Genomic DNA, 23,024 nt, shown 5'->3' with positions numbered 1-23,024 from the left:
AGGGGAGTAATACCACCCACCGACACTACTCCTCTCCCACTTCTTATTAAAATTGTTCCCATTCATCGGGTATCAATTCCCCAAACTGTACATAACTATTTTATTTAAAAAAAACAGACGATCAGAAGAAATTCGCATGTGCATCCTTAATATCTGTGAAATTGACATTCTAATCTAAACTTTGCAAAAACCGGTAAATCGATTTGTAATTTAGTGGTAATCCTAATGTACTTCTAAACATTACTTCTGAAAGTTTAATCAAATCTCTAGGAAAACGGCTACTTCCTTTAAAACACCAATTTTTCGGTATATTAGCATAATAGGTACAGCATCAAGTATAACATGCATATTGATGAGTCTTTCACAAAAATTTATGTAAATTGAAAGGGCAACAACATGGAAAAGAGTGAATTAAATTTAAACAATAGCTTTGTATAAATATAACAGAATGACGTAACATTCAACAACTTATTATCACTTCTGTAAGCTACGTTTAGATAGCTACCTGCAGATTTTTATTGCTTGCTAAATGACGCAATGTGATACGGTGAATTGTTTAAAAATTTGTATTTATCGAAGTGCACGGAGTACCAACAATGACGAACAACTTCACAAATGTTGATTTCCCAATGTTCGTTTACGTTGAGGAATTGTGATTAATTTCCAGAAAAACTGCGTTTCTTATCAAACTCATAAAAACCAGATCGATTGGGTTTTCGCAATGTTTGAAAAAATCTTTAGAAACAAAGGTAATTAGTAAACCCGTTTTTCTACGTAAGTAAAATGAACAAATTAGTGAATATTTAATTGTTTCTTAACCTTTACACTGCTCGGCCCGGAAAAATCCGCAAAATAATAATTCGCTCAAACTGCTCCGAGCGGATATATTCGCATTGATTAACAAGTGGTCAACTGCTCAAAACGTAATTTTTTGAAGACGCAAGTATGGTTATCTACCTCAGAGGAATACATAGTCACAATGGCTTTAATTTTTTTAAATACATTTTTTTTACCGTTCCCTGCTCAGAGCGTATATATCCGTCTACGACTAAAATTCATTTGAAATCTATTCCATGCATCTTTTTATCCACGCAGTTTAAAAGTAGATACGAACTAAGGGCCAGGTAATATTACCATAATAATCAGCTCTCATCTCAATGTTACCTTGTTTAATATATTGACGTTATGGAAAATTAAAATCTCTATGAACATTTGTAAAACTAGTTAATCGGCCAAGTGCTCAAGACGTTAATATGCGCTAAGGCAGATCACCGATCAACTGCTCGGAACGTATATTGTCGCAGGAGCTAACAAACCGCGCAGAGTTACAAAATTTTCCAAAAAACATTGCGCAGTGAAAAGGTTAATAGTCTTGACAACTGTAAAATGTTACCGTAAAATCCGGAGATTGTAATAAACGTTAATTATTTGCGTTTAAATATCGAAATGAGCAATTAAAGGAATTTAGTTTTGCGGAATTCGTTTCTTGGTACAATGAAATCGTCTGGGTTTTGTAGGAAAGGTTTCGTTCTATTTATTGTGCCCAATTTCACCGAAGGTTATTAATTAAAAGTGGTCTTTATAACCCAAATCATGGCGATAACATTTATCATTCAACAAATAACTCAAAGTTTCCTTTAAACAAATTAAAACCGGTTTTGTCATTACATTGTTGTCGGTCGCCCGGTTTATCTAAAATTCACAGTTAGCACCACTCCCAAATTTGTCCAATTTTCGTGGCACATCAACCTTACAATTAAGCCTACAACGCGACACTGATTCACCGGTTCGGCATCTTCTTGAACAAAAAACCTCCCATCTAGGACGCCATAATTGACCCGCCGAAATGGAATGCGAAATGAAAAAGCAAATGATAGATCATTCATTTATTGTCTTGCCCATGGGCTTGGATAAAATGGATACATCAGTCAAGAGTGAACATATCAAGACGGACATACAGTGGACGCTTCTGACACTTCCAGTGATATGCGCAATTGTCAATGGACCGTACACTAAAATACAGTTCAGTAGCCGAAGTGTCTCAAGCGCTCTTTTGACAGCTGTCTGTTCCTCTCCTCGTCTTTCTCTCTGTCAAGGTCCGATACAGTCGATAATACAAAATCGTTATTTACATACAAGCCAGCCCGCCACCTTACTAACCGTATTTAAGTCCAATTGATGCAATTTACACGTTCTTTCTTTTGAAAAGTACCGAGGGACGGGGCTGGCTGGTGCGAACAGTAACTAGTTTTGTATATAATAAAGGCGCATATCTACACAATACAGTAGTTATTATTAATTGATAAGATGGGAATATCTTAATGATAGACAGTATGACTAGGTTTAGTACACTGTTGACGGACCTTGGTAATCATTGGGAGTTGTTTATACATGATCCATGAAGTGGATGTCTTATTTTATTAAAGAACAGCGTAGAAAAACTAACTATTGATATTTATATAATGTAAATCAACCATCTGAACTGTATGCAGTGTATTACAATTTAGATTGAACCGAAAATTCAAACTTATATACAATTTGGAAAACTTTATTCTTGTTGTTACGTATGATATATTTTGGGATTTAAGCGGATTAAAGCTTTAGAAGCATTATTTTGGATTGTTTCATTTCTAAACTTTAAAAAAAGGAGACGTTTCGCCCCCACATCCCTATCAGTTGAAAGAGACCGAAATCCCCGCAAAACGCCTCCTCTCTTCTTTTTCTAAAAATTCATACAAACCTTACAAAAATGAGAGAATCGCGGAGAATTCGATTACATTACAGTTTTCGATGTTATTTTGTTTTACACACACAACGGAAACGTGGCGACATCTGTGCTTCAGAACGGAGATTATTTTGTTAAAGCGGGAAATTTGAACAGCCAACATAAAATTTCAAGTATATCACATGCAATTCAACAATCAAGAATAAATTATATGGTACAATTAAACGTTCATATACAGTTCTACAATGTCATTATCATAATTTACATAGTTCATTAACACGACCTAATTCATGTCATTACTTAAGTTTCAAGTAAAAAAGCAATTTATCAATTCCAATCAAGCATTTTTGTTCTTTGAACGAGACGTCCCAGAAAACTACGAGTCGTGTTTATTTGGTTGGATCGTTGTGTAACACATGAGTCGCTAAACGGTGGTAGTTTTTTGAGCCGCCTCATACGTCATAACAAATATTTTAGATATGATGTTATGTGATACTATATTTATATGTGTGCGCGATATCTACACTTATATATCTTTTTTTCACTTCATTTACACTATATGTATCTATTTTAAATTTGCTACTACTGTCATATCTAATTTTCGCACCATACCGTATTAGGTAAATAATACTCTGATAAGTACAATATTTGTTGTTATGTTTTGAAAAGTAGAACAAATATTCGCCGAAAATGCGCCTCAATTATTTTAAAATTTATTATATAGTCTCATGTATATGTTCCGAGAGGAATCTCGAGCACTCTCGGCGAATATTCTGGCGATTTTCCTCCTTCGAGTCGCCGTCAAGTATCCTCGATCGAACAGGCAATGGGAAATCGCTCTCACTGTAAAGAAAACTCATCAACGACGGAATACCAAAAACATCGTCAGGCAAAACTACTATACAGAGTGAGCGAGCTAAAGAGAGGCCATTCGTACCTAGTGAAGTGGAGGATACTAACGTTGGCAGCTATGCGTAGACTACGAGGATCGGTGACATGATGATGATACATAATGGAGGAGAGAGTGACAAGTGTGTGTGAAAGAAATAGAAAATACAGTGTGTTGCGTGATACGATGGAATGTGTTAGAACTTGAGGGAATCTAAGCTAGCCATGGAGCTGCGTCGAGAGAGACCGAGCGAAGGAGGTCCACTAACCAGGGATGTGGTGCCAAATAGTTTGTACCATCCGATGACGATATTGCTGAGGTTTAAGTCGTCGAGCATTATTTGGGCGACACCCATGAACACCTTCTTGCCTTCGATTCGCCCGTAATCACCCCAGACGGTCACCTAAAAAAATAGTCTCAAACCTCAATCCAACGTGCACAAGAATTAACAGACCTGAAGAATACAGCCTTGGAAGTTTTCTCTGAACGCCAGTTGTTGTTGGTAGAGCGGATCCAGCGTCCGACGCGCCGTCGACGTTTTTGCTTTCGCTATACATTTTTTGCCGTTGACTAGATAAACTTTGACGTAAGGTGCTGGAAAAAAACAGTCAAAGGGTAAAACTACTAATAGTCGGCACCCTCTCAATACTCGGCACCCGCCATACGTTTTTTCCGAAAATAAGAGCTGAGTGATTGTAAAAGCCTAACGAACATTCTAAACGGTAATTTTACTTTTTTGGAAGCCCTTTGGTACTTTAAGACATCTCTAAAAAGTATGACGCTAGCTAAAAAAAATATTTTACTCGATGGTTATCATACGTTTCCAAAAGTGAGCTGTCTTTAATTGTTTGCTAAGAAATTGCTTGCTTTTTTCTTCTTTTTTTTTGACCTGCAATGCGTATTTTTTTTGGGCCTTTTGTAACAACGTGTTACTTTAGGTTCTAGCTTTCCATTCAGATACTTTTTAATTAAATTTATAAAATAGTAGTGTTAGTATTTGGTGCCCAGTATTAGATAAAATCTAACTCATTTTTCTATTGTTGATATAGAAGTGCCCACTATTGGATGACAATGTTTTTCGCTCCGTTTTGAAGTTTTTAGTTTTCTTTCAGTTAACTTTTGTTTACTAAATCACTTGCAAAAACTATTTTGTTTTCCCACGTGTTCTTCCACACCGCATAACTAATAATGGGCAGTGCCGATTATTGAACATCCAGCATGCCTACTTATGATAAAATTCCCAAATAAAAATTAACATTTAACATTTATTCAACACTGTTTGTATGTAATTTGAATTCTTAAAAAAAGAATGATAAAAATATAAGAAACGTCCTCTCAAAATCCATTTCTCCTCAGTAATGTTTTTATATTTCATACCAAAATAAGGTTACTACCACAGATATAAAAAAAATCCATTTCGAAAAGAAAGCGAAATAGAAAATTGTCTAAGAGTCAAAAAAGACAAAGGAAATTAAGAGAAAAAAAAAACGAAAGCAAATGTGCTATCCTTAGCCAAAAATAAAAAAATAGGAAAAAAAGACTTTTACAATAAAGAATTTTTGTTAGAATAATAACTATTATTATACCAATTTACAATTTTTGCAATTTTGATAATTCCCTAGAGTGTTTTAAAATGGTGCCTACTATTAGTCGAGAGCGGTGCCGACTATTGGCGAAAAAGGTGCCCATAATTAGCTTAATGCTGTGTCTTGTGAATTTTGAAGATTTACGAGTTTTTAACATTATCTGGAGGTTTACAACTATTTTTACAACAAATTAAAGTTTTTCTAAGGAAAACGACAATAATCATACAGACGTTCAATAAAAATTCAATTTTATACAGCGTTTTGATGTTGAGAAATCTGCTAATGGTGCCGATTATTGGGAGTTTTACCCTAATTAAGTTTTTACAAATGTTGGATTTACCTGGTAATACTTTGGATCCGGGTCTAGATTGCAGTCCTCTCGCTCGTATCACTTCGACCTCGAGGAATCCTTTTTGATAACACAGAGATAATTGTATGTCTCCCAAAGCTGGAGCTCCAAGAACTTGTCGTCCAACGAGTTGTCCTGGTCCCAAGCCGTCGATGAAGTCCGCGAGTTGTCCACTCTCACCCGCCAGTCTCAAAGAAGGTGACCACCTACATCGAAGAAAATCTAAGATGCTGACTTTTGAAAAATTCAGCAATGAGTGGGAAGCCGTTTGAAGGAAGAAAAACGTTCCGAATCGATATACAAAAAGCTACCCAACATACACACATAAACTTGAACTCTATGGTTTCGTTTCGGTAATCGGTATCAGAGCTTAAAGAGCAGAACACAAAGAATGTACATAGAGAGAGTTAAAGAAACCGGGCCAATTAGCTGGACTACGTGTGTGAATTTTAGTGATAATTGAGAAAATGGTTGAAACCGTGCCGTCGGACGGTGGTGCCATCGCATGCAGAACAAGCTTTCAGTTAAAAACAGGTAGATCCTTTCGTTGTGGTGTGTATGAGGTGTGACTGACCGATCTATAGCATGCTGAAGATTCAATAAATACATACCAGACCAGGAGGAGCAAACACGACCATCAATCTTACGCAAAAGCTGTGTTATGGGAGACAATATCAAGGTACCATTTAATCATGCTTCATTGTGCTTTTGTCCGTCAATTATTCCCTTTTCTGTGCTCTGTGAAAAAGGGAACGATTGATGGACAATCCCAAGTCCGTCTCAATGCAACACAGCAGCCAAGAGCCAAGGGTGGTCGACGAAGAGGCAGTTGTGGAGACGGTAGGGATAGGAGTACTTACGACGATCCCTCGGAGCTCGAAATGGAGTTGAGGCTGGACGCTCTTTGGCTGCAATCTGTTGAGCGCGAAGGGAAACTAGGGACGACTTCCTGGGAGCGCTGTATACTGCTACTGGTGGATACGCGCTTTCTATTGTATCCGCTGTCTGCAGCCACAAAATTGCGTCAGTCATGATAACAACAGGCTCGGAATCGTAACTTGAAGGTTCATTTCAAAATTAGGGTTAGTGAAAACGCATTGCGCGATTTTAACTATCCCCCGCTTCAGAAAGACACACAAATTAAAGAAACTTCAGAACCCGTCAGACAACAGGAGACAACATCGACGTCTAGCCCCAAGGGCCAACAGCAAGCATAGCTGATCTAAAACTACAAAGTTTGACAAGCAGAACATTTTAAGTAATAAAAAAAGACTAGAATTAGTCTATTCTACTTATGCACGCTACACTATATCATTACGTTCTAGTAGCTAGTTTACATTGAGTGTTTTCCAATTGAATCCTAAAAAGCCAAATACCAAAAAATTTGCTCGACATAAATTGTCCACAGTTGGTCCTCAGCAACCAAGTAGTGTGTAAAAGTGAAACACTATGTTAACTACATAACATCCCTGAAAACTCCAAGATTACATTTGTTACTATTCATCTCTCTATGTACCTATCCACGTGTTTGCTCTTTAAGGAAGGAAAGGAGAAGGAACTTTCAAAAGAAAAAATTAAAGAACCTGTCGCCGTCGGCCGAACCCTCTCCGTCACTGGAAGCTGAGGAACCTTGTTTGGACAATCTAACATCTCCAGGAAGAACCTCTTCCGATCGATGGACAGTAAAAGAAGTCTTCCCTCTACGTCCGAACCCCATCCTCCGCTTGCGACCTTTAAGAACAAAGATAGGAAGGAAAAAAGGAAGAGCTTACACGCGTTGTTACTTATTGTTTTGTTCGATTATTTACACACTTAAACTAGTCTAAACGTTTAACTAAACTACACCGATTAGAGAGTTGTCTCGACTGAAATCGGAAGAGAGTAAGTAGAGAAAGTGATGGGTTTGACGAAATGATCGTCGTGCTTACCTGTTGCCGATAACTGACTAGTCGAATTACTCTTTTTACTGAGTCCGACAAATTGCGCTGCTTGACGATCCGCTCGTTCTCGTTCTCTTTGACTTTCTTTCCTCGTTATTTCTTTTTGAGGCACCTCTAGGCCATGCATTTGACTAACAGCCGTGTCGCTCAAACTACCATCTGCAATTGCGTGAAAATCTAAAGAATTTAAAGATCAGTTATCATGATTATTGCACAACGAAACTATCCACTAAATTGCGTTGATCTTCCGAAGAGTTTTTCATTCTCACCTGCTTTTTCGTCTGGCGGCGGCTCCGTATTGGACAAACTCCTAGTAAACTGTCCTCTTTTTATACTACTCTCCCTGTTGTGGTGATGATGATGGTGATGATTGTGACGTTGGTCGATAGGTTCGATGGGATCCCTCATTTCTTGACTTCTATCTCTCGAGTTCCTAGGCACCGTCCGATGACTTGTCGTATAGCTATACCGGTCGCTACCTCCACCATAATCAGCACTAGCAGGAATACAAGCATTAGAATCATCACTAGCATCATCTAAATCTACACCATCCCGGACAAGAAACGACACGGACTTTTTGTTTTTGGGAATCTTTACAAAATTGAACAGTTTTTCAATAGAACCGACGCTCTGGCGTCGTTCCGGACTTTTTTCTTTGTCTGTCGTGTCCTCGGATTCGGAATTTTGACACTGTGCCAACGGATCTGAATACTCGCAATCGTTTATCATCTCCGTGTGGACTTTTTCTATAAGGGATTTAAGCGGCGGAGCTTCTTTAACGTTTGTGTCTGCTAAAGATTCAACGGATTGACAGGTTGGGAGGTCGGCGTGGTTAATCAGAGCGTCGGGGCGAGTCTTGTTCAACAATAAATCAAGCGGGTTTGGCAATAAGCGCGGTTTCGACTTTGGCTGATTATGTTTTTCTTTTATGGGCTTGAAAGAAGTGCAATAGAGAAGAACATTTATGGTTTTATGGCGGTTAAGGCGTTTATAATTCAAAGCGTTACGTTTGTTTAAAGGGGTGACTTTAAAAACGTCGATGAGGTCATTGCTTCTGTAAAATACGTTTCTTTTGAAGGTGTCACAATTCAAAATTTTTAAACATCAAAGAGTTGGATTTTGTCTCACCTGATTGTTTTGGTGCCTCTAGGTCTTTCGGATTGTGTGGAAAACGCACTACTCGTCACTGACGCGACTGATTCCATATCGCTGTCAAAGTCCCCTAACCCCAACGGGTCTCTATCCCTATCGGGAGAATGTCCCCTTCTGGAGACCCGCGTATGGTTCGCCAAATCACTGTCACTCAGTCCACTGCACCGTCTCTCCCATCCCGGCCCCGTGCTTCTATAGGTGTGAACGTAACGCATCCTGTGCCTCCTGTCTTGGTCGAGATCTTGGGCGACGCGTTCTTGCAGGGCACGTGCCAGCGCTTGGGGCACTTGGGGTAGTTGGCGTTTCTTCGGCGAGCCAGTTGGGGTGGCCGTCGCCGAACGTGATTGGAAACGAGGCACGACGTAGTTTGATGGCTGGTAGTCGGCGATGGCGATGGGCGGTGAAAGGGAACGGTGGTCGGTGGCGGAGCGTCGCGGCGACTTTGAACGAGAACGCGACATGTGGGCACTGGGAGAGTCGCAAGGCGCCGCGGAGTGCGACCGCTGGCCCGCCATGGCGCTCTGCAAAGAAATTATTATAAAGTCTTTGAAAATTATTAATTCTTACCCGTCGATATCCTTGAGTGACGTAGGTGTGCATCGTCTCTTGGTCTCTCCTGGATTTTCTTTCGTTCGGTGGTGACGTGGAGCTGCCTACACTGCTGACGCTGGCCCCGTCGGCGCCGCGCCGTTCTCTGCCCCCGTCGATTTCGCACTCAGACGGCGTATCTGAGTCGGAGAATCTAGAACCGGTGCTGGGGGGCGAAAGATGTTCGCTTGGCGTTAAGGCAACTTCTTCGTGAGGCCCTAACGTACGCCAAGTCGGTTGTTCATCCAAAGGCCACAATTCAACTATGCTTTCGCCTAAAAAATCGTTGGCTCCATAGCGTACGTAATCCCACACTGTAATTTCTAGCGCTCGTTGACGAAGGTCTGCTCGACGAAGACCAGAGTAGACGAAAGTTTGGTTCCACATCGGTTCGGTTGTCCCTAATATAATAAAACCCGATTTAAAAGAAATGGAGGAATGTATAAAAAGTGTCGATGGAATAATGTTTACCTGCGAGGGTGCGGGTCCGCCGCTTGGATTTCTCTGATCGGTCCGGTAGCAGGAAGAGCTTACAGTACGGATTTCTAGGTTGATGTGGCGACCTCGGCGTTAATCCTGCCGCACAGACTATCGTGACCAACAACTGCAAAGTGGTGGGGTCGAATCCCAATCTGATCTGTATCCTCCCTCCGACGCTCGGCGCCAAAGCCGGGCTAGGTCTCGGTCGTTCTGGACTTCCGGGCGATGTAACAAGAACGTGCGGCCGTTCGTATCCTTCCACTTCTTGTTGCCACTGGCCACTCTGACCTAAGATAGGGGAGATGAAACGTAAACACGTCGCACCATCACAGTAAACCGCAAATTCAATCGCTTCCTCATCGATCACTAAACCATATTTCAACACCATAAGTCGTAAACACACACAGTTGTTGCTCCCATTACAGTTAACTACGCTAAGGGTACAGGACATTCACACATAGAGAGAAGAAAAGTCGTGTTGGGTGGTTTGTAAGTGCTATAGTGTCAAATATGGTTTCTGGTGTGTTTGGTGCTTAAGCTCACGCCACTTACGCTAAACCGGTGGCACTACTCTTCTGTTCAAATTCAGCTTTGGAGCTGAACGTGAACAGATTTTAAATTTTCTAGACTCGATCGTACCTCTATGAGCTACTGATTGCCTCCATGTCGCTTGGGCGGCTCGTCTACTACCCATACTACGAGAAACTATCAGTTCTACGTTCGCTTCTTGTTTGCTCTCCGCAATGATGTCGGCCACCTCTTGATATGTTTTACCCTGGAGAACACGGCCGTTCCATTCGATTACCTCGTCACCTACGCCAAAACATCCCAAATCCAACAACTTGTCTATTTATTTACATTATGCGGAACCAGAGAACTGGTTTACGGTTCCACATATCAAAAATAGATGACCTACCCGGCCTTAACTGCCCTTCTATGTCGGCGATGCTTCCTTTCTTGACTTTCTCAATAACAGCTCCTTTGAGACCGTTCTCCAAGATCCTGCCCCCCACCACCTTCAATCCCAAAATGGCGGCGCTGGATCCGGTGGTTTCCCTGGAACTTCTCCGCAGAATCATGTGACCGATCATTCGACTACCATCGGCGGATACTTGCCAGGATAAGGGGTGCTAATTAAGAAAAAAAAAAGTTATGTTTCTGGAAAATTAAGTTCGATAGCTACTGCAACGATAAATTTCATTATGAAAGTGGAAATGTGACTACGGCCAAACTGCCAAGAGTTTTTGGGACTATTCCAACTTTTATAAGAACAAAGTGACGGACTGCACGCATACAAGGACTTGTTCTACTTTCGGATATTTATTATGTGGATCGTTTTGTTCAAAAATATTACTTTAAGGAAGGGAAATTCGCTGGATTGTTTTACCGTTCCACGAAATCCGTGCTAAATGCGTACAATAATGCGACTAATTTTTTTAATTAATAACAAATACTGATGTCTTAAATTCGCTTGATTTCACACGAAAAAAACAATCTTTTTAAGAATAAACGAAAAAAAACTAGACAAATTTTGAAAGTCGGCTAAATTAAAATTCTCTTTTGTTGAGCAATTTTGTAATTGGGCACATTTTTTGACATTTCTGTCCAATAAACAAATTTTTTGTTATCAACATTCAATGAATTGATTCCTTTTTGTTTCGGACTTAATTAGCATAGAAATAAACATCAGTTTTGGATACCTTTACAATGAATGAAGTTACGATCGAGTTGGTTGTTTAGGTGCGTTTTTTGCTATAAAAACTGCTTTGATAAAGACAATGCGAACCAATGAACAAATTCTTTTGCGGAATTAGTTCGATTTCAATCACAATCGCCATTTTTTACTGAAGAATATACGTTGATCTTTAAATAAAAATTGCTGAAATTGGTCCCTTGTGTTTTAAAAGTTTGTAATTGGGCACAGATAATTTTTTATAATGTTTTATAGCTTTTCTTTGCAAATAACCCAACAGTTTGAGGTGTTAAAAGAAAATTAAATGATGCAGATTTTGAATCAGCTCTAAATTGTCTATTTAAAACTTGATTCGCATAAAATTGCGGTAAATCTGTATTAATTGTGATATTACATAATTTTTTGTTAATTTTGGGGGCAAAGGATCCATTTTTGTGGCCAAAGGTGCTGTCTGTTTTATGTTTGTGGATCAATAAGATTACCAACAGAAAAAAACACAGAACTTCATTGAACAATGCAAAGCCATGCATCGCAGATTATAGTGAAAGAGAAAAATAACTTCGAAGATCCAAGAAATTTACAAATTTCGTTACAGAATCAAAATTGAACCATGCTTTGCAGATTCTCCAAAGAAAAAAGGAAAGACAGGTAGCAAGTACTTACAAGTTTGCTTAAGAATTTTGTCGGTGATCGTAGCATTATTTAATTCTTCCACATTTGCCAAGAAAAATGGGTACAAAAGTGATAACCTGATAACAAATATCGGTGGTATAATAAAGGTTATCATTTTTGTTGTCCATTTTTGGAAGAAATGAAAGAGTTTGGGTTTGTCTACTGCCAAGGGTCTACTCTATGTGTCTAATAGGCAAACAACACAATTGTGAATCGAATAGGCACCTTGGGCACATCTCCGCGAGTGGAATCCTCGCTGGAGGTGAAGGTGGAAGAAGTGTCAATGCCTGAGTCCCTGTGAGAGTCCTGTGATCCCTGCCTATCCCAGTTCTCGTGCTGGTCAAATCTCACCGTCTTCTTTCTCCTCTCGGTGAAACATCTATTGTCGGCGGTTACGTCTTGCAGAGGTCTGTGTTGGGGTGCGACGATATAGTGGCTTAGGGGAGGCCAGTCACCGTTGCCTCCTAAACAGTTGCGTACTGCTCAAAAATCGCCACGTGCTCTCAACAATTTACCGGTGGCACTTCAGAAAAGAGCCGTTTTGTCAAAGAAGTGAAAAATAGTCGCTACATTAAAATATGATGTTTGCGAGTATTTTTCGTCGGATTTTTGGGCTCGGATATCTCCAGATCGGCGTCGACGAGACCAGTGACTCACTATTTAAAAATAAAAAACTGTCGGATGCAAGAAGAAAAGTGCGCAAGCTGCGTGAACACGACCATGCAGAGAAACAACATCGACCAACTCTGAATGAAGATGTCTGATGTCTCACCGCCAAAAATTTTTTGATTTTCTCGTCGAGAATCGCTTGTCGGCTCAATCTATCTGAGACTTTATCTCTGTCAGCAATGCCTGCAAATGCAAACAGATGAAATCCTGTCAAAACACAAAGACAAACACGAGTAGCAGCAGCGGCACAACTTACATCAGTGCTTCCTTAACTAACAATTTTAAATAAAATCACTAAACATCTACAGGAAGATCGGAAAACAGCTGTCGAGTCTAAAATCATGGGAGCAACAACCTTACGATGACCCTCAAGTTTTCGTTTGTACAGAGCCTACTTCTTACCTTTCTCGCTGTCCCGGTCGTCGCTGCCGTATTCCGGGGTCGATTTCAAATCTTCTTCGGAACTCGAGAACGATCGTTGCAGTTGCGGTTGAGGGTTGTGCTGGTGGTGTTTTTTGGTCGAGCCGCTTCGTTTGTGTTTTTTGTTGGCACTTGTCGTCGATGGCATCCGCTGCGGGATGTCCATGGGCAATGGTTCGGGTTCTGGGTCCGGGAACCGCCGCGGTACCAGATGCGGATGGGTTCGCATGAGACTTTCAAGCTCGCCTTGGTAGAATCTGCACAAAAACTCATTATTTAGTACCAAATTAACATCACCAATCAAGTTTCTATAAATACAAAAAGGGACTATACCGAGGATCGTCCTCGTTGTACTGTTGGTTGTATCGCTCGCACGATGGGGTGCGTTGTTCTTGCTCGGAATACTGCCTCCTTAACACACTTCCGGACCTTTGTAAAGGTTGGTTTTCTTTCTCGGCGGCCGAATGTGCCCTCTCCAACTTAGGTCTCTTATCAGAGGGTGCTTGCTGAATTGGTGCGATATCCGAGTCGGCGTTAGGTCCCCCCAACATCCATTGGCCTGTTTTACTCAAGAGTTCTTGTTTTTTCCGACATAAGATACAAACCCAGACCACCTAAAAGCATAATGACGCATTCACTTGTGGTATCTTTTATTAATTCTGTTATCTGCACCACGGGCAACGTTCGTGCGCGTATTTTAAACATAAATTTTAGTTCATTTCAGTTATATGATAACAGACAATAATTAATAAATTAATAAAACTTTGTAAAATGAGGTGTTTAGGTTTTTAATTTTGCGTCACTGCTCTTCCCGCTGAACAATTCAAAAATCCCAAACCGATTGATATGTGCATGTGAAAAAGCGCGAAATTTCTTTCTTAGTGGGGATGAATCAATACGTCGCGTCACGTCCGGTAAGCATGACGTAAGTCCCCCACACAATGGGCTACCCACGCGTTCCCGGCCCGGGTCTTCCGTCAATGGGTGTAAATACATTGTCCAGACGGTAACAGGCTAAACTGACCTTGTTCGATCTAAGAGTAACCTTCCCTCCGCATCGGGCACAGCACCGGATCGAGCAGTAGTTACACAGGTGGCCGACACCATCAGCGAACTTGGTCTTGAGGCAGATGTGGCAAGTGGCGTCCAGCTCGATGCCAGCTTTCTTGTGTTGTTCGTTGCGGGCGCGTATCGTCTCCTCAAGGATATGAACTTCGTCAGCTTTTCGTCTGTGAAAAGAATGGAATATGAGCGCATGTGGCAATATCTAACTTTTTGAAAAATGGTGGATGCGCCGGGTTGCGGATGCAAAAAAATCTAGAGCTTTATTGCTTTGTTATTTATTTGCTTACTTATTTATGCTCTTCTGCGGTTTATTGAAGTTTGATAAACAAATGACATTCGACGTGCACTACCAAAAGGTTGTTGCCCACTTTAGTAAATAACAATCGCGGAGCATAAAGTAGTCCATGCAAATATTTTGTATGTTTTTGATAAACATGATATCGTCGAAATTTATTGATAAACGTGGTAATAATAATAATAAATGTTATTAACCAAAGATAGTAAATTGGCTGATTTATTTCTGTGTATTATGTACTACTTTATTCTCAGTGAAACTGCTTCGGTACGAGTTCAAAAAATCAAAATATTTGGCAGATTTTGGCCAGTTTACATAAATAATTCAAATTAAATTAATCTTGCTATTAATTTGACGCTAACTGACATTTTTTTGGCGGGCGGAAAAAACTCACATGCCATTTCAACATGATTGTACATATTTATCTTAAATTAAGGATTTAATTTAAAAAAAAATCGTTAATTTTTATGATAATAAATTGTAATAATTATGTGCTATTATTCTGAATTGTAACTAAAGTAATTTTGAGATAATCAGTGGCGCCTGATTTGGTCGGGAATTTGGGTTTTACCTCTGCTTTAAAATTTAAAAAATAACAAAGTTTTTCTCTTTATTTCAGACATATTGCAGAGTAAGTTTCCAAAAACTATTTCAAAATAATTCTTTAAAAAGTATTCTTTCTAATACATATAGATATCTCAGAATGCGCACGCTGCACTTTTAAGTTGAATAATTATTATTAGAGTGCATTTTTTTAATAAACCGCTATAAAAATAGTAAATATTTTGTTGTCAAGTGACCTCCAACATTTTTTCTTCCATTTCAAGCAAGTTTGTTGTGATTCGTCAACTTAGAAAGCTTGCAATTTAAATACTACAAATGCTTGAACTTTGTGGGATTTTAATCCAAAATTTCTTATTAAAAGAAAGTGTGACACCTGAATGTGTTAGTTGCAGACTTCTTGTCATTTATAATTTTATCGTCATGTTGTCTTTTTGACATGATGTTAATATATCGAAGAATAAGTCAATAATATTTACTTATTTATTTAACTAATTTGCTGTGTTTTTTAAATGTTTCATTAAACAAAATAAAAGAGCGTCATTTTTCATCATTTTTAATTTGTTGATAAAGCATGGCAAGAACAGACTGCATAAGAATCCATGTCCCTGTGGGCAGTCGCGGCTGGTGAATTTTTCTTAATAATTTTTTTTGTATCCGCATTTCTTAAAACTTATTTTTTTCCTGTTTATATTTTGATGAATTGCTCGCCGCCACGACCGAATTTGAACTTTCAAAAGAAGAACAAAAAACATTGCTTTATGAATTATGAGTGAGGTGAATAATCTTATTTTTATTCGATTAGAATTTAGATATTTTCGGTAGTAATTCATGATAAAACACTTTGAACAATATCAGTGATTATCTATTTATACTTCATGTTGCAGAAATTTGGTTTAAATCAATTCAAATTTATGCCATCTTTATTAAAACTGCCCGATTGAAATCAATTTATTGGTTTTTGCAAAGGTTTTTTAACATCTAAACTACGAACAGTTTTTAGTAGCAAATCTTCTATACAGGGTGTAACAGAAATGAGTACATTAAATTAAACTGGTGGTAGATCTTGTTAGAATTTTCCTTTGCGGTTTTTCAAAATGTTTCGTTTTTGGACACTAAAAATCGTTAATCAACATCGAAAAAACGACTATTTCACCAAATAAGACTTAACTAATGGATAGATAATATTCTTGACACAAGTTCTTGATAGGTTTGTTCTATAAACGTAGTTTCCAATTTTCACATCATGAATTTGGAAACTAATTCTAAAAAACATCATTTTTTCCTCAAATTTTAAACACAATTTGCATATAATTTAAAATGAAAACTGAGATTATAAACTGATTATATTGAAAAAAAAAATGAATTTCTACAAGAACTCAATTGCTAAGAAAGACATTTCTTAGGCGTCCTGAAGCCAAACTATCTGCAATAAAGAGCAATGATGGTTCTTTATAACATAACACACAACTCGTGTAAAGACACAATTAAAGATAAAGTGACAACCATAAAACAAACAATTTAAAGCGGTATTTGACACTTCTTCTCCTTTCTGTATGAGACAATATCATTCATAAATGACTGTTTATGTTGTTAAGAACACCCTACAATCTGGTTACAATAAATTCATTTTAAACTCTATTTAGAGTCATAAAATGCCAAAATATTTTAATAAAACATTCCGGTATTTATTCTGTAAATTGATTAATAAAATAATAAGTTGTCTTTAACGGCGATGTGGGTAAATTACATATTTACAAGATATATTCTTGTGTATAAAATTTTAATCATGCGTAACAGATTTAATAAACTTCATAAACCGAAAAATTACAGTTTTATGATTTATTCGTTCTCACGCGATAAATGGTTGATTAATTTATTTCTTAGCTTTCAGTAAAAATTAAGTGCTTATCTTTTTATTATCTGTCAACTTTCTATGAAAATATGTTTTCTATAGAACTAGTTTCATATTACACATTTGTGAATGTATTTAGTATTATCTAAAAGTAATAAAAAGTTTGAGGGTAATTGAATCGTTTTACGCATTAAAGACATAAACTATTTTATTAAAATTATCCTTCACCGAAATTTTTTCACTTTTTCGTTTTATTAAAAAACTGAAATATTTTTTCACTAATTCAATTTGTAGCGTGATCCAAATACATTATTTTTATTAGGTACGAATTGTTAAACACTAGTATTAATAATTTTTTAATTTGATAGCACATATTTGGAAAGAAAATCTATACATATATTATTTTTTTTATTTGCCATTGTTATTTAGTTTCGAATTTAGGATGTTTATTTTCAAATTTTATAATTTTATTTTTTAATTTTGTTATACAGGGTGGCCCATCTAAGACTTTCGGGCTCAATATCTTTGTCATTTATGAACGGATTTTTCTAAAATTTAAAATATAATTTCTTGAATAGGTAAGGATGATGTGACATTACCAGCGTCATCCTTGTCTTAAAAATGTTAATTTTACTTGTCTTATTTTAAATTTTAATTAGTTAAGATTTATGTCATTTTATAAAACATCAATAATTATCCGAGTGTGCCAAAACTCAACCGTCTAGCTAGTCAAGTTGCTGAGAAAAAGAGAAAAAAGACCCTCAACATTTCCAAAAGATGCAAAATCATAGTCGGCTATGAAAAAAATAATTTCCCACGCCCAATTTTGGACATCCCTGCGTTCGGTCTGTCAATAATCGCTGACGTCAGTGACGTTCTTGACATTTGTAATATTTCTCATTTGAGGTTATGTTTACTTTTGAGCATGATGATGAAAATCATTGATTTAAACTTGCGCAGAACGATTTATCTCGATCTTTTGAAATTGCAAACTAATCACAATGCATCAGGCAACGTTTTGGTGCAAAAAATGCGTAGGCACAAGGAAATGTGAGTAAAAAAACTTGTTGAAAGTTGGTTATCACCAGAAAAATGATTGCAGATTGGTTTGCTATGAGGTGCAACTAGAATTCACGACTTCTTTAGAAATGTCACTGGTTTATTGGAAATGGAAATTCAGTGACACGTATGCAGTGAAGCGATTTGACTCATTTATGATTGCATTTACGTTAAAACAGTTATTTCAATTATGATGGAGACAGAATTAACTGATTTCATCCTTTTTCGGTAAACTTCTTTACTGCGCTTATAAAATGTATGGTACTAGATACTTTTAACATTTTTCTTTTGTTTAATCATGTCATTAATCCAAAGTAGATTAAGCTCGAAGCTCCAATATGTGAACTGCCGTAGTCAAGAAGTCAAAATTGGTTCACAATACGTATGAAATCTAGGACGTAGTGCTGCTATCGAAAAATGCTGGTGCAGTCGGTATAGTTGGTATGCAAAAGTAACGAAGAATGCTGTATCGTTGAGTGGCTTAGAACCTACAAGAGCAACGGCAAAGACAAGCTTACCCATGTCAAAACGGAGTTTTGTGGTATTTAGTGGCTATGCGACTAATAAATTCGTATGTTTCAATTATGATTTGTAGAAACAAAGTCGAATCGACAAATGTAGGCACAATTCTGCACACTTTCAAGACCGCCATGCTAAAAGGTGTTATCATGAAAGTTTTTTCAAGTCCAAATTGGTCGTACAGTACCATTAATATTTGAATAGGAAACTTTGAATAGGAAACCAACTAATGATACCAAGACGTATAAGTAATATGGAAATCAGATACATGTACTTACCGACAACTAAGCGGTTTTGGATCACCAAAAACGCATAATAGTGAGTTACATTTTCTAAGGTTATTGCAAATTGTAGGAACACTGTTTACATCTGATATTTCAGATTCGTGTTTTTGAACTGAATATGGTGCATGATGTTGCGAGTTGTATTTGTTGCTTCAACAAACCTTGCGAACTACCTAACGATCTAGGACCACTATACCCCTTCTATTATCATATGAAAAATGTGCTTGCACGGTATCAAGACAATTTCTCACTAAGAAAGAATAACGAGTCAAAGAAGTAGTGCAAGAAAAAAATGAAACAAAATGACAATGAACATCATTTATAATTGCGTTCTAATGAAAATTGCACACATGATATTTCTAACAAAGTATCGTCGGTCGACTCTTTCAATGGGATAATTCTTTAAACAACCAATTAATAACTTGGACGAGTGAAAAAAGAGTGAAAAGTGTTGCTTTCAACACACTGAAAATGATACTTCAACACGGACTGTTACTTTCAATATTGAACCTGTTTTTTCTCAATGAACCGCCAAAAGATGCAAACATGTAAAGGACTCTTATTGACACCCTATCGTACCCTGCTGCAAGCATTAAGAACGATTGCAGAACGTTCTGGACGGTGTTGTTGACCACCATGAACGACTATGCCACTTGGATTCTTCTAACATGGGTGGATATGTTTGACGGACAGTAACCAAGCTGCTAAAAGTGCAAAACCCTGCTTGTTGATGAATTCGATGAAGAGTCGCCGCAACATTATATGGTAAGTGTTCAGCGAAGGAAAATGACTAGTATCATCGAAGCAATTGTTCCAGTTGAAAGCGACAAGCGATTTGCTCGGACCAAGGGGCCTCAAATTCATTCTTCGCCATCACAGAACATATCCAAAAACTTATGCTGCCCCTAATTGTTTGTGTCCATTTCGTTACAAGAAAGTTCAAGAAATGAGTTGCTAGTAAAAAAAAGCCAAATCTCATCGCATCGCCAACAAGCAAAATGGCAGTGACCAAACGCTTACAATATTCCAGCATTATTTGCACTTGTTATAAATGTTCAAAGTACAGACACATGTTGTAACAGTGTAAATATCTGATACATTTGTAAATTTTTGTACATTCGTTCATTACTATTGTAGAAAATATGGTGTTACATTGCCATAATTGTCACTGGTATAGTTTATTCACTGTTAAAACTTTGTACCTTACAATAAAATACCTTGTAACAAATTATTTGTTAATCAAAGTAAAGTAGTTTCCTGAAAAAGGACGAAATCTTGTGATCATCTAATTCTGTCTTCATCATAAATGAGATTACTGTTTTAACGCAAATGCAATCATAAATGAGTCAAATCGCTTCACTGCATACGTGTCACTGAATTTCCATTTCCAATAAACCTGTGACAGTGCTAAAGAAGTCGTAAATACTAGTTGCACCTCATAACGAACCATTCTGCAATCATTTTTCTGGTGACGACCAACTTTCAACAAGTTTTTCGCTCACATTTCCTTGTGCCTATGAAATTTTTGCACCAAAACGCTGTCTGATGCATTGTTATTAGTTTTCAATTTCAAAAGATCGGGATAAATCGTTCTGCGCAAGTTTAAATGAATGATATTCATCATCATGCTTAAAAGTAAACATAACCTCAAACGAGAAATATCACAAATGTCCAGAAACGATGCTCGGTTCAATGCATTGTGATTAGTTACTAAAAGATCGAGATAAAAAATCGTGAATGTGCATGTTTAAATCAATAGTCCTCATCATAATGCTCAAAAATAAACATAACCTCAAATGAATGTCACAAATGTCATGAATGTCACGGATTCATCAACAAGTCAGGGATGTCCAAAATCTAAACTCGCTGTAGAAGTCAATTGTTTCATAGCCGACTATCAGTTAGTATCTTTTGGAAATGTTGAGGTCCTTTTTTGTCTTTTTCTCGGCAACTTGACTTGCTAGACGGTTGATTTTTGGCACACGCGTATAATTATTGCTGTTTTATAAAATGACATAACTTTTAACTAATTAAAATTTAAAATAAGACAAGTAAAATTAACATTTTTAAGACAAGGATGACGCTGGTAATGTCACATCATCCTTACCTATTCAAGAAATTATATTTTAAATTTTGGAAAAATCCGTTCATAAATAACAAAGATATTGAGCCCGAAAGTCTTAGATGGGCCACCCTGTATTTATTCATTAATTTATTTATTATTTATGGTATTCGGTTAAAGTATTTATTTTGTCCACCGACAACTATAGAATATGCCGGCTCACAGTGATGCGCCATCCCACCTTTAAATAATTTTAGCCCACAGCAAATAAATTTGTGTTTAATTTAAAATTATGGATAATAACCACAATAATCTAGTTTATAAATCATAATATTACAGTTTATAGTACGCTCAGATAAGTTTAGAGAACTGTATTTTATTGAATCTATTTTTAGCACAGATGTCAGTTGTCAAAAGATCAGAACGGAAATGATGGAGAATGTTGTTGTTGCAACAGTTTGAACCATAGCAACAATTTTAATTTAAGAAATATCAAGAAGTTTACATTACAGCCTGACAGAATGACATTTGATTTTGAATGCAATAATTAGCGTAAATTTAGTGTTGCATCATCATGATACATTTTATAGTAATAAAAGAATCTCTTCCTCTAAAGAATTATGCACAAATGAATAAAAATGATATTTTTTTAATGCATTCATGCATCATTTTATCATTAATAACTAATACAAGTATGTGATTTGATTTGAAAATCTTTTGACAGCTGTCACTTTACCGGCAATTTTTTTTGGTGATTTTAACTAGAATTGTCCCAAAAACCTTTAAGAAATGTCTACGTCAACGTCACCCAACTGCTTAAAAAATCACCTCGTGTCATCTAAAAAAAGTCTTTGCGGATATATCTTGTTGTAGATTACTGTCTACTTTTATCGATCTCAAAACATGTCACATTTCTAATTTCTAACATTTCCCAAACTTGAATTAAAAGATGAAACTAAAAAATCTCGCATGGGGCACACAGCCCTAGACATGTGATCTAAATTCCGACCACATACCATATGTTAGATGTGCCCCCGTGTTTGCTGTTTTACCTCATGATTTCCTGTTCGCGTTCCTCCTCCTGCTTCTGTCGGACCATGACGGACTCGATGATGGCCCGCTCTTCGGGAGTGAGGTGAGACAGATCCGGCCCTTCCTCCATCCTAGCCCTTTCCGGACATAATGCACCGACTATCCTAGGTCGCGGTCGCGCCGCGGCTTCTTCATCTTAACAGCAGCATGCACTCGCTCACACCCGCACTCACAAATTTGATTTTGCGATTTGATCAGCCGTCGTCCGGCCAAATATCACACACAGCAATTACCCATTCATGTACCTTTAATAAATAATAGGATGAGTTAACGGTGCGCCAATGGGAGGACGGTGGACGGGTGACGTCACGAGATTGCGGTATTGATTTGGGCCAGGGGACAAGCGCCCCAATGAGGGAGGATGCGCAGGATTGTTTAGGTTGACGGGAGAAGGGCCTGCGCTTTCTGTGAAGCGGGTTTTTGGAAAAATTTGGGATAATTTTAGACGTCTAGCCCGGCGCCTCCACCAAGATTACATATCCTTATTTCTCAGCATCAATCCACTGAATACAAGATTATTCCTGTTAGTTTTTATCTACGATTTTTTAAAAGTAGGCGTGTTTTGAACAAATTTGGCTTTCAAACTTTATTTTTTGTGACAGTTGATTTCTTATTAACTTTTTGTTTTAATTAGAAATGGAGAACATTCGTAGATAAAACAATGTAGATACACGTGTAAAATGTCTATTTATAGCATTCGCGGCTTTTATGTGGGTACGAACATTTAGATCTAACTAAAAGTGACTACAAATTAATTATTATAATTTTATTTTTCTAGAGTTAAAAAGTTACTAATTTACTTACTTTTTAATCCGTTTAGAAACAAATTGAATTTAATGGTCCAATTATTATTAAGCAAATAAATTTGACATTTTTCTGCGAGAGTTTTTACAAAATTGGGAAAACTGAAAAAACTTGGACTGGCAGTAAAACGTCAAAATTGTTAGAATAATTCTACTTTGTACACAAAATCTTTTTATTATAATTATAAAGTTCTGCCCTCATTGATTCTTATTTATTTTAGGAATAAAATACAAATACTATATGAAACAACGGTTTATTTATCGCT

The 23,024-nt window shown here is 37.4% G+C and overlaps 1 protein-coding gene and 2 long non-coding RNA genes across 9 annotated transcripts; 1 reads left to right on the top strand and 2 right to left on the bottom strand.

Moving 5' to 3' along the window:
* Positions 1-1,871: 1,871 nt before the first annotated feature.
* On the bottom strand, positions 1,872-3,827 carry LOC148174292 (uncharacterized). The gene is made up of 2 exons (XR_015770094.1): positions 3,663-3,827; positions 1,872-3,568 (listed from the first exon to the last, which is right to left on the bottom strand). It is a non-coding gene; the product is annotated as an uncharacterized LOC148174292 (long non-coding RNA).
* On the bottom strand, positions 3,719-22,264 carry Rim (Rab3 interacting molecule). Of its 7 annotated transcripts, none has more exons than XM_088035318.1 (16): positions 21,916-22,264; positions 14,188-14,392; positions 13,497-13,777; positions 13,146-13,420; positions 12,300-12,538; positions 10,626-10,839; positions 10,349-10,522; positions 9,701-9,997; positions 9,209-9,630; positions 8,618-9,162; positions 7,759-7,985; positions 7,478-7,648; positions 7,133-7,280; positions 5,541-5,755; positions 4,069-4,208; positions 3,719-4,017 (listed from the first exon to the last, which is right to left on the bottom strand). In XM_088035318.1, the coding sequence occupies exons 1-16, from the start codon at positions 22,023-22,025 to the stop codon at positions 3,811-3,813; spliced, it is 3,870 nt and encodes a 1,289-aa protein (XP_087891444.1). In that variant the 5' UTR covers positions 22,026-22,264; the 3' UTR covers positions 3,719-3,810. The 7 variants fall into 7 exon arrangements, with proteins under 7 accessions (XP_087891444.1, XP_087891445.1, XP_087891446.1 ...); XM_088035319.1 differs by lacking the exon at positions 7,133-7,280 and adding an exon at positions 6,410-6,554; XM_088035320.1 differs by lacking the exon at positions 12,300-12,538 and adding an exon at positions 12,847-12,926 and having other exon boundaries at positions 7,478-7,666; positions 21,916-22,263.
* Positions 17,463-18,539, top strand: LOC148174291 (uncharacterized). Its single transcript, XR_015770190.1, has 2 exons — positions 17,463-17,989; positions 18,042-18,539. It is a non-coding gene; the product is annotated as an uncharacterized LOC148174291 (long non-coding RNA).
* Positions 22,265-23,024: the final 760 nt, after the last annotated feature.

The sequence above is a fragment of the Gnatocerus cornutus genome, chromosome 5, assembly GCF_029298725.1.
Source record: "Gnatocerus cornutus isolate USDA-ARS CGAHR chromosome 5, icGnaCorn1.1, whole genome shotgun sequence".
Classification (NCBI taxonomy): Eukaryota; Metazoa; Arthropoda; class Insecta; order Coleoptera; family Tenebrionidae; genus Gnatocerus; species Gnatocerus cornutus.
Note: the sequence above shows the minus strand (reverse complement) of the source record. Positions and strands in the feature narration are given on the sequence as shown.